General features: G+C 40.7%; 1 protein-coding gene and 1 long non-coding RNA gene across 4 annotated transcripts; one reads left to right on the top strand and one right to left on the bottom strand.

Annotated features, from left to right (window-relative positions):
* The first annotated feature begins 63 nt into the window (after positions 1-63).
* VBP1 (VHL binding protein 1) lies at positions 64-9,748 on the top strand. Of its 3 annotated transcripts, none has more exons than XM_083596150.1 (6): positions 64-243; positions 2,051-2,175; positions 4,789-4,855; positions 5,018-5,116; positions 6,625-6,763; positions 8,829-9,748. In XM_083596150.1, exons 1-6 carry the CDS (start codon positions 145-147, stop codon positions 8,897-8,899), a joined length of 600 nt encoding a protein of 199 aa, XP_083452276.1. In that variant the 5' UTR covers positions 64-144; the 3' UTR covers positions 8,900-9,748. The 3 variants fall into 3 exon arrangements, with proteins under 3 accessions (XP_083452276.1, XP_083452277.1, XP_083452278.1); XM_083596151.1 differs by lacking the exon at positions 64-243 and adding an exon at positions 378-602; XM_083596152.1 differs by lacking the exon at positions 64-243 and adding an exon at positions 1,430-1,733.
* LOC310754416 lies at positions 7,222-8,822 on the bottom strand. The gene is made up of 2 exons (XR_014543818.1): positions 7,634-8,822; positions 7,222-7,426 (listed from the first exon to the last, which is right to left on the bottom strand). It is a non-coding gene; the product is annotated as an uncharacterized lncRNA (long non-coding RNA).
* Positions 9,749-10,908: the final 1,160 nt, after the last annotated feature.

Below are 10,908 nucleotides of genomic sequence, written 5' to 3'. Positions count from 1 at the left end.
ACCCTCCACTCCCCCTCCTCAGAACCCCCGCGCGCGACGTCTGGGCTACGGTTAGCTCAGTTTCGATGCCAGTCCGCATGCGCGAGGGAGGAAAAGCACGTCGGGCTCTGTTCCCCCCTCCCTCCCCATTCTTTTACTCCCTTCATGAAGATGGCGGCGGTCACCGTCGGCGAGGCAGTTTGCGGTGACGGACCAACGGGCGGGAAACGGGCGCACCTGGGCATCCCCGAGGCCATCTTCGTGGTAAGCAAAAATGTGGGCGCGGGGTGGGTGGGAAATGGGGAGCTACGCGGAGGGGGCGAGAGTGGACCTCGAGTACTGATGTGAACGTGGGGTGGGGGGGGTGTCCTGCGTGGTGTGCTGGTTGCGCATGCGCTTCACTTTTGACAGGGAGCGGGGGGTGGGGTGGGGGCCTCCTCAGGAATGATGTCCGAGAGGCTTTCAGCCCCAAAGACCCTCTTTTCCGACCGGCGCCCTCGCCACGGGGCAGGAGCGCGGAGGCTCTGCGGCACCTGGCATTTAGGGGGTAGACTGCCTGTTAGTAAGGAGGCCCTTCACGTGGCGGCGGCGGCGGCCTTCCCTGCAGTAACTGGAGTTTAAAGGTAGCCTATTGTTATTATTATTATTATTATTATTATTTTATTATTATTATCATAAGGAACGGGCAGGAAGCCCTGCCAGGTCAGCCGAAGACAGCAGCCTGTTTTTAGTTTGGGAAAAGACTGCCAGCAGGCGAGGCAGGAAAGCGAGGACTCCGCTAGTATTCAGAGGCAGGTTAGGTGTCACGCCTCTGGGGAAATAAATCCAGCAGGGAAGATGGGGGCAAGAATGTGGGGGGGCAGCCTCTTCTGCTTTTGCGCCCCACCCACTTCGGATTCCAAGAGTGATTGCCTTTTAATGCGAAGGTTCCGTGGTCTGTAATTTACCGGTACTTATTGCATCCCGCCTTTCCTCCCAGAGAGCCTAAGACACTGCCCGTTGCTCTTCCCCCCTCATCCCTATTCTTATAGCAACACTGCAAGGGAAGCTAGCTGAAGAGATACTGTCAGGTCCCAACAAGCTTCACGGTTGTGCTAGTCTTGCGAACTATAACTGCTATAATGTCATGGTTTAATAGGTCTGTGTACCATGGATTTGTCTTCTGTAAGAAGAGCCGAGCTGGCTCAGATCAAGTAAGAATTGCTTCCAAGTGACCAGGAAGGGGGGCTTTTATACTGTAAACTAGGAGAGGGAGTAAAATAGTGTAGTCAGTTCTGAGCTCCATGGACTAATGGTCTGGCTCAGTGTAAGGCAGTTCCTTATGCTTCTATGAGCGCCAGTGTGATGCAACAGAGACTGGTTTATTAGGCCATATGCTAACATTTTGCTACCAGTAGTTGAGTAGCCAATTATACATGGAAAGCAGTAATCTTCCCTTGCTATTGGCTCCCCACACAAAAAAACCCCTTGTAGTCTTTAAGTTTGCCTATCTTATGAATCTAATTCCTTATGAAGAATAAGAGTCCTGCTGGATCAGACTGAACATCTCTCTAGACAGGCATTTGTTTGCTTTGAGTGGCCAGCTAGATACGGCTGCATATTCCCAGGGGGGAGGGGGCTGGCTGCATAGCTGCCATTCCTTTCAGGCAACCTGTTTATGTGGGATTGATACTAAGAGGAGAAACTAACCCTGGAGTCGCTTCCCAAACATTTTACTGCTTGACTATGCTGTTTATGCTTTTGAATGTAGAAGAGTAAGCAGAATTATTGTTATTTGTTCAATTTTAGTAGCCAGCTGACATATAAGAAGTCTCTAAGTGACTTAGGAAATTTAAAAGCAAAAAAGGATAGGCAAGCAAGTGGTTAGAAATGGTGAGGAGGGCCAGGGGACTCTCAGTAGTGGGTCTCATACTGGAGGAGGGTCTTTGGCTGGTGCTTGGCCATTCCTGCCCCCAATGCCAGCCCTGGAAGAAGTCAGAACAGGCCAGGCTTTGACCAACCAACTCTTCACATGGTTGTATGAATTGAAGCTTTGGGAGTTTACTTATGTATAATGTGTTTCTACTCAAAGGAAGATGTAGATTCCTTTATGAAACAGCCAGGAAATGAGACGGCAGACACCGTACTCAAGAAATTGGATGAACAGTATCAGAAATATAAATTTATGGAGCTTAACCTTGCCCAGAAGAAAAGAAGGTAGGTATTTTCTGTGGTGTCCTTTATAAGGATTATTCTAAAGTTATAATGCTACTCCCCATGTCATCATGCAGACAGTTCTTTGGCTAAAATGTAATAAGCTACTACCCTTTAAGAAGCTAGACAGTTGTTGCTACAAGCTGATGCACTGGTAGGATACTAAAACAACTTGCAATGCTAGGACTGTGGTCCAACTTGTGAGGAATGTCTGAAAGGCACATAAGAGTATTTGACATGTTTGCAGTTAATATTTTTCTGCTTTATATCATGACGTAAATGAGCTGGTTTTTACACTAATGATGGGGGCTACTGTATTAAATAATTAGGTATCTGCACCCACTGTTGCTTTTTATCATGCATTATTTTGCTTGACTAGGAGTTAAAGTAAATCCAGGTGAAAAATTAGACAATGAGCCTGGCCATACCATCGAACAAATTTTGATGGCAATAATTATTACTGGAATAGAAGAAAAGCAATCACATGTTTGCATTAATCAACAGAAGTGTTCATTCAAAAGAATAGGATCAAGTTTCCATATGCTATTGCATGTACAATCACACTGTATACTTCCGGGTTTTGCTGCGCATGCGCAGAAACGGCGCCTCATGTTGTGGACTTTTCGGGGTACGTAAGGACCCTTGGAACGAGTTAAGTATTAAGTGTACTGGTGTCCACCTAATTCTATTGCCTGCAGTCACACCTAAGTTTGCATTAGAGATAAATTGAGTTTGGGGGGAAATATTGTTAAATACTGGGGCTACTAGTACCATTGTTAGAGGTAAATGATCGCTTTCAATATTATTGCCCAGCTCTAACTCCATGACAAACTTATATGCAAATCACAAGATCACAATATAATCTATCACTTTCCATGGTTTGTAAAGTGGGTATATTCTCTGGGTTGATCTCCCTCTATCATGCTGTTCAATATTAGCAAGTCCCTCTGCCTTACAACTTGGGCTAAACAAAGCTCTGAATAATTACATCTATGATGTAAGTAGACAGGCGGGAGATACCTCTGGCTAAGTAAATACCTGATTTCAGAATCTGATTGTAATGGGTGTACAAATTTACATCGTTAACTCCCATATGTATGTTAAAATCCCCTGCAATGATAAACACTGCGGTAAGATATAGGGATTCCATGGATTCTATATAATTCTCTACGTCTGTCCAGATAGTATTCACAGTAGGTTTTTTGTTTGTTTTGTTTTTTGACAAGGTGGTATGTAGACATTAATCAGCATTAAACATACTTTCAAAACTACAACCAAGACAGCAGTTGCAAATGGGTTACATGGAATCATGGCTGTTGTAGCTGTATTCAACTTTGTGGAGATGAAACATGCTAGACCCCCACTGACCCTACCACCTTTCATTGAGGGAGTGGTTGTCAATGAGTGACATTTGTTTCCGTTAATCATTATGGAGTCATTGTGCCATGTTTCTTGAAGCAGAATAATATCAAATTGCACAAAATAGTTCATGTTGTCTATTACTCTGCCTTGAATGACAGCCTGCTATGCTCCATGACATCAGTTTTAGCCCCAACTCCTTTAAGGCTCTGGCCTTTTGGTTCCACTTTGTCCAGGTACCCAATTTCATCTTTAAAAAAGCTTCCATTCCTCTTATCAGTGGGAACCCATTCAACGGTGTTGGTATACTTTTTGATTCTCGGGAGAGGACTACCTATTTCATTTGGAACTAATTTCCAGTAGCTCAGCCAGGAATTTGTAGTCACACCATCAGGATTGTCCCTAACCATATCATATTCCAAGGGGGGTTGAGTTTGCAGTTTGCATCTATACATTTAAAAGTTTCTCTGGTAGTCCTCTTTTTAACTATACATTTTGGAGAAACAGTTTGTGGGCAAAAGGTTTGATTGTCAGCTGTTTCACCAACATTTTGTTGTCCATGCTGTTGTATTTGGGTCAACCTGGACTGAAACTTAGCTAGTTTGGTAAGAATGCCACTTTGTTCTTTATCTGGTAGGTTAATAAAATTACTTAGGAAATCCTCTTTTTCTGGGACTATCCAGTCTGCTAAATCTGGAGGGTAATTTTTATTCAGAACTGCTATAAATTGATTAGACCTCTTGAATTTTCCTTACATAGTCTCTGGAGTTTCTGATAATAATTCCTCACATTGACTGTGATCTTCTTCAGTAATAGGACAGATGTCAGATTTAGTTGAGGTGACTTTGTTCCTCCTGATCGCCCTTTTAGGTACAAACAGTAGCTTAAGTGATGTGTCTTCAAAATGCTGATAAGGAAAGACTTCTTTCCTGGCTAAATGAGCCTTCTTTTTCATAATTATAGCTGGAATTCTATGGGTTCTGAAAGTTAGAAGAGTTGTCTTGCAACATCCGTCGTTAAAGAACCTGTTGGTTGATTTTAATTCAATATTTCCAACATCACAACTGAGGCGTAAGTTCAAATGTAGGCTGACTCCCAATAAGGCAAGGGTCCCTTATATGGAAATATCTGTAGAACAACCTCACATGCTGGACTGAGTGTTTCTGCCCTACCTCCAAACCCCAATTATATATAAAGCAGATTAGATTGTTTAGTAAGTGTAGCAGAAATAATATTTTATATCTGTTTTATTCACAGGTTAAAAAATCAAATTCCTGAAATTAAGCAGACATTAGAAATCTTAAAACACATGCAGAAGAAAAAGGTAAATACCTTTTACAATGTGGTGGGTATTTATCTTTTCTACAATGCTACATCAATAGTTATCACAAATCAATCTTTATTTGGCTGTAGAAAATTATTGATAATGACTAATTTTAACACAAGTGCTCTAGCCATGTTCATTTGTCATCTCTCCTTTCGTTAGGAATCCACAAAACTGATGGAAACCAGATTTTTATTGGCAGATAACCTCTACTGTAAAGCTTCTGTTCCTCCTACAGATAAAGTTTGTCTTTGGTTGGGGGTAAGTAAAAACATGTTCACACTTACTAAGCATCTATTTTCAGCCACAAACATGGCTGAAAGGCAACATGAGTTCTGAATATTACGTTAACATTTCATGATGTTATTTGGCCACGCAGCTTGGTATGAACCTCCCCCCCCCCCCGCAATGGAAATCATTACCCATTTCCAATCTCTGGAATTTTTTGGAACAGCAGGGACAAAAGCCTCTTAGCAACATTGCAAAAGAATACATTTCAGCCCAGATCTTGAAAGGTGCAACAATGGGCACAGTTCAGCTGATCCTTCAGACTATGGAAATGAACTGGGTTCTCCTCTAGCTTTGCCCTAATGATCTATTTCACCTTTTCTGTTCAATATTAGCCATCATTTGCTGTGCTGTCCAAATATAGGCTTTGGCTTATACTTGCATGAATTGGAGGCTCCTCTGAATTTAGTCATTGTGCATTGTTTCAGGTGGTGCTTTAAGTTGCATGTGCTTAAAGTTAGCATGTGAGCCTAAGGCTCCACATGAGTTATTCTCAATAACCCAAACTGGGTCTGGAAAACCTGTGACGTGCCAAATGTTATTGGACTACAGCGTTCCCAGTATCTCTAACCATTGACCATGTTGGTTGGGTCTGATGGGAGTCCCAACAACATCTGCAGAGCCAGAGGCTCCTCATTTCTGACCTAAACAATCATTTAAATGGTTTTCTGAACTGTTACTTAACAGTAAAATAACAAGTGATGAATTGCTTGCCTGGATTAAATAAGAAACATGGAGTCTACTAAACACTTTGCTTTACCCCAAATCTGAAACATCCAACAAAGGAGCACACAATCCCAGATGAAATTGGCAGGGAATGTCTGGCACTCCTGCAGCAGAATATTTATAAAATATGTTTAAATCGCAACAGTTTCTGATTGGTTAATTTTATCTGCTTTTTGTAAAATTGTGTTCCCACAATGATCTTTTCCCAGACCAGTACTATTTAAGTTGTTTTAAATTATCTGCAGTTGGAGGTGAGCAGCGAGTGAGCAAAATTTTTGAATGACACCAGGCTTTTCAGGAGATCCAAAAGTGTCTCTCTAAATCTCTTAAATGGGCAACAAATGCAGCAGATAGCTACAGTGTAAATAAGTGTAAAAAAAATGGCACATGAGCTTCACATACTGTTTTTGAACTGGTTGCAAACAGTACCACCTGCAATATTTATAGCTACATATGACTGCCTGGCTATCTATCTATCTATCTATCTATCTATCATCTAGCTATGCTATGCTGTGCTATTGCTTCTGTATTCAACTTCCATATTCAATGTCCAAGATCAGTCTTTTAACTATAATGTGTCAAGGGTTGTGCTTAATTTGCTGTTTTAATTGTGTTTTAAGATAATGGTCTCTATCAGAAAGGGTAAAACCAACTTAGGCTCTTGAAGGTGAATTTGTAGTCAGTCAGTCATTCATTTTAAAACTACTTAATTTCAAAAGCCATTGAAGGTTCCTCAACATAAATGTTGTTCTTAGGCCAACGTAATGCTGGAATATGACATTGATGAAGCCCAGGCATTGCTAGAAAAGAATCTCTTCACAGCCACAAGAAACCTTGAGTCTCTCGAGGAAGATCTGGATTTTCTTAGGGATCAGTTCACTACTACAGAAGTCAGTATCCTTTTAAAAAGAGAATTGAATTCCTGTTTCACAATGTTATGTCCTCTATTTCTTAGTATTCATCCGCTTTCTTTGAATGAATCTGCTTGTGGAAACAATTTAGGTCAAGGAATAGTGAATCCAGTAGCAGATGCAGGTGTTTATTGCATTTCCCCAGTTTGTTCAGTCTAGATACCTCTTGCTGTGAAAAGATACAATATCCTCAGTTATCACTGATATATAACAGTCGCTGTGAGCAGTGACTCCAGGACAGTCGATGAGGTTCAAGGTTCTTCCCTCCAGTACAAAACTTTTTTCATGCTGAGGGCCACATTGACCCCTCTGGTGGCCAAAGTGTAAAAGTGGACTTTTTTTAAAGGACAGAGCGGGGCAGTTAGGGTCATAAAAGACTTTTAGGATCACAGGAACCACCCATGGCAGTGGTCAATAAATAAGAAAATACTTTTTTATAAAAAAAAAAATTTCATCACTTTGTTCAAAAGAAGGTGATCTTGGAGGGTCACAAAAGAAAATCATTTAGCATCACAGTGAGGAACCGGTTAGAGCAAAATATACCGTATTCTTCTCTCTATAAGACGCACCCGACCATAAGACACACCTAGTTTTAGAGGAGGAGAACAAGAAAAAAAAATTCTCTCCCTCTCTGCTCAGCGCCTCTCTAGCAAAGTGGGAGGAGAAATGGAAGGGGCTCCATTTCTCCTCCCGCTTCGCTGAAGGGGTGCTACGCAGAGAGGGAAAGCTGCGCAGTGCCTATCCAGCGAAGCGAAGCCAGGAGAGCAAGAGGGATCGGTGTGCACCGATCCCTTTTGCTCTCCTGGCTTCAGCAAAAGCTGCGCAGCCTGCATTCGTTCCATAAGACGCACACACATTTCCCCTTACTTTTTAGGAGGGGAAAAGTGCGTCTTATAGAGCGAAAAATACAGTAAACATTTGTGAGGAGACTTTGGAGGGCTCAAAAACATCACAGTGGGAGACATATAGAGTAGTAGAAAAAAGATTTGCACTGTCTAAAAAATGTTTTGGAGGGGAAATAAATCAAATTTTGGGGTGTGGCTTTGGGGGCTGAATTTTGACTCAAGGCTCCTTCTCCAGAGGAAGAGCAGAGAATGAGCTAGAGGTGAGCAATACTCCTGAGTAATCAAGTTCATTTAAGCTCTTCTTTGGAAAAGAAAACCTCAAAAAAGAACAAACTTTCTTATGATTTTTATTCAAAGGTTTTCATAGACGATTTCTGGAAGTGTAAAATGCACTGGATTATTCAGTACATTTGTTAGCACCTTTTCCTGCCTTTGTTCTCCCTTAATCTTGTCGCACTGTTGTTAAAACCAAAGGTTTATCTAGCTTCGAACTGTGGACAGAATAGTTCTCATTCAAATTGTGATAAGCTGGTTGTCTACCATGCAGCAGAGAGAGTTTTAACCACACATCTGCATCCAGTCAGAAAAACCAGAGAAGCAGAGAGTAAGAATTTTTTTTAACCACTTCTAAAAACATAGGCAAGTGGTTATTTGCCAGCCTTTCCAAAATTACAAGTTGATAAGTGTTCTGGTTATCTGCAGGTAAATGCAGTCTAGTCACTGAGAGCCATCTTATTCTTTCCACAAGCATGTGCTCAGGTGCTTAACCAAGTGAAGATGTCCTGTTAATGAGCTGGCTGCAGTCATTTCCCATGGTTTGAAAATGGAGTTGTGATCATGGAAAACGCTGCCTGTTGTCCAGCCAGGTGTCACAAGAGTGTGTGCAGGGCAAGTTATTGGCAATTTGAGAAAGCTAGTATTGTTGCAGGTATTCGGGAATAAAAACCTTTATGATCAAGCTCATGCTAAGGAAACTGTAGGGCTTTTTCTTGCTGGCCCTGCACAGTGTTATTTGTGATCTGTTTTCAGAGCACAGACTTACATATTTCAGATGAACAGATTAGAAATTGGTTATGAGAACAGCACTGTCTAGTATTCAGGAATCAAACTGCTTGTGCTAATTATGGGAAGCAGATAAAATCCAGGGAGAGGAGCATCTGCTTTCACCTTACAGCACAATAATTTCCTTAACTGTGTTTCCAGATATGGCTAGAGTTTATAATTGGGACGTAAAGCGAAGAAACAAGGATGACCCTTCCAAAAGCAAAGCATAGTTATTAATAGGATTCATTAGTTCTGTTATATTAAATGTGTTCTCAACTTTAATCTTAGTTAGCAGACATCTTTTTAAAAAATTGGTTTGCAAGCCCAGTTTGGTTCTGTGCATGTTCTATTATTGCTGCTTTGGAACATGAATCATAAAGGATTTTGGTTCTTCCAACATAATCTGTCATAGGAAAATGCTGGCTACAAGACTTGACTGAAAATCTGAAGTGCATTATAGGAATTGTCTTTTGCAAAGGGTTGTTTGTATATATGAGTATTGAGGTATATCAAAATTTGGTGTGGGGAAGGTATGGCAGCAATATGGGGAACAGTCTATTGTAATCCTGCCTCTAGCTGCTTTAGCTATCCTCTAAACACTTCACACACACGAGCTCATGTTTAGCTCTTAAGGAAACAAATAATTTAATGCACAATGCAATCTGTATGTGATCTTACTCAGTACTGTATTCACATAAATATCTCATCCCAAGTCTGTAAAACTGGAGGGATCCTGGAGCAAATGGCCTACTGTACACAATCAGTGCATTTGCCATCTGTTCTAATTCAGATGATTGCAAAGATACTTGGTGGAACCTGCATTTAAACATGGATGGTGTATTTGAGCCCAGCTTCAGTTGGTTAACAGGCTTAGTGTTATTCCCTTTTTACTTCATATGAAGCTTTGCTAAAGTCTTGCCTTGGCGTCTTCCTTTTTATTTGAAACCATGATGCACATTTTAAGGTCAAAAAAGTGCTGTACTTACACTGCCGAATAGGTGGCAGTGCAGGTTTTATTTTAAAATGAAAAGCAAATGTTAACTGTGTTTTAATTTCTTCTAATAAACAACACTTCTAAAGTTTTTGTACTTTTATTTCATTATATGTATTTTTATATTTTTGGGAAGCCACCCAACACTACTACTACTACTACTACTACTACTACTACTACTTCTTCTTCTTCTTCTTCTTCTTCTTCTTCTTCTTCTTCTTCTTCTTCTTCTTCTTCCACTGAAACTTGAAAGACTTATAGCAGAAACCTCTAGCACCTGTTCCTTTCAGCAGATGGGCACCAAAACTTCTGAAATAATTGTTAATGTAAATGTTGACGATGATGGTGGAATGGTAAATAGAGATTGCTTTAGTTCTTAAAATGATGGAGAGCTTTCAAGTTTACCCAGTGTTGGAGGTGGCATCCCAAAGTGCTATACCAGGGCTCAGCAAACTTTTTCAGCAGGGGGCCGGTCCACTGTCCCTCAGACCTTGTGGGGGGCCGGACTATATTTTGAAGAAAAAAATGAACAAATTCCTATGCCCCACAAATAACCCAGAGATGCATTTTAAATAAAAGGACATATTGTACTCATGTAAAAACACGCTGATTCCCAGACCGTCCACAGGCCAGATTGAGAAGGCAATTGGGCCGGATCCAGCCCCCGGGCCTTAGTTTGCCTACTCATGTGCTATATACCTTAAGATCCCAAAGCATATTTTTGAACCTGTAGAAAATAAATGCATGTTTAAAAGACAAATCTAATATACTATGGTAAAATAAAAGGATATTATTTTATTTAGATTTAGAAGAAACAGAAGACAGCAATATTTCTGGTGAATAAGAATACAGAACTTAACATCCAAATAATGCAAAAAACATTGATTATGAAACAAAATGTTTCTTTCTCATTTTTCCTTTTGGATTACAGAATTTTTGTATATAGTTTCATCTTTTCAAGCTATAGATTTCCCCCTCCTCCAAGAAGTTAGTTTTTGCCTTACTAAGAGACAAGATGGTGCTCTTGTGAGAGTTTGAGTTGATGGTTGAATAAAATTATATGTGTTCAAGCTGTAGTGTTTATTATAGATGCTGAGTAAGGCTAATAGTGCTTCAGCTAAAAGTTCCATATGGACATTGGATCTCCTAGATATGTAAGGCACGTCTAGCCTGAGCTGTTAGGGTGGATGTAGGTTGGCATCTTAAAACTTTAGGGATGAGCATGTTTCTCTTGTGTTTGTTGCTCAC

The sequence above is a fragment of the Podarcis filfolensis genome (genome assembly GCF_964270895.1).
Source record: "Podarcis filfolensis genome assembly, chromosome: Z".
NCBI classification, from domain to species: Eukaryota; Metazoa; Chordata; class Lepidosauria; order Squamata; family Lacertidae; genus Podarcis; species Podarcis filfolensis.
This window is presented reverse-complemented; position numbering and strand designations above follow the sequence as displayed.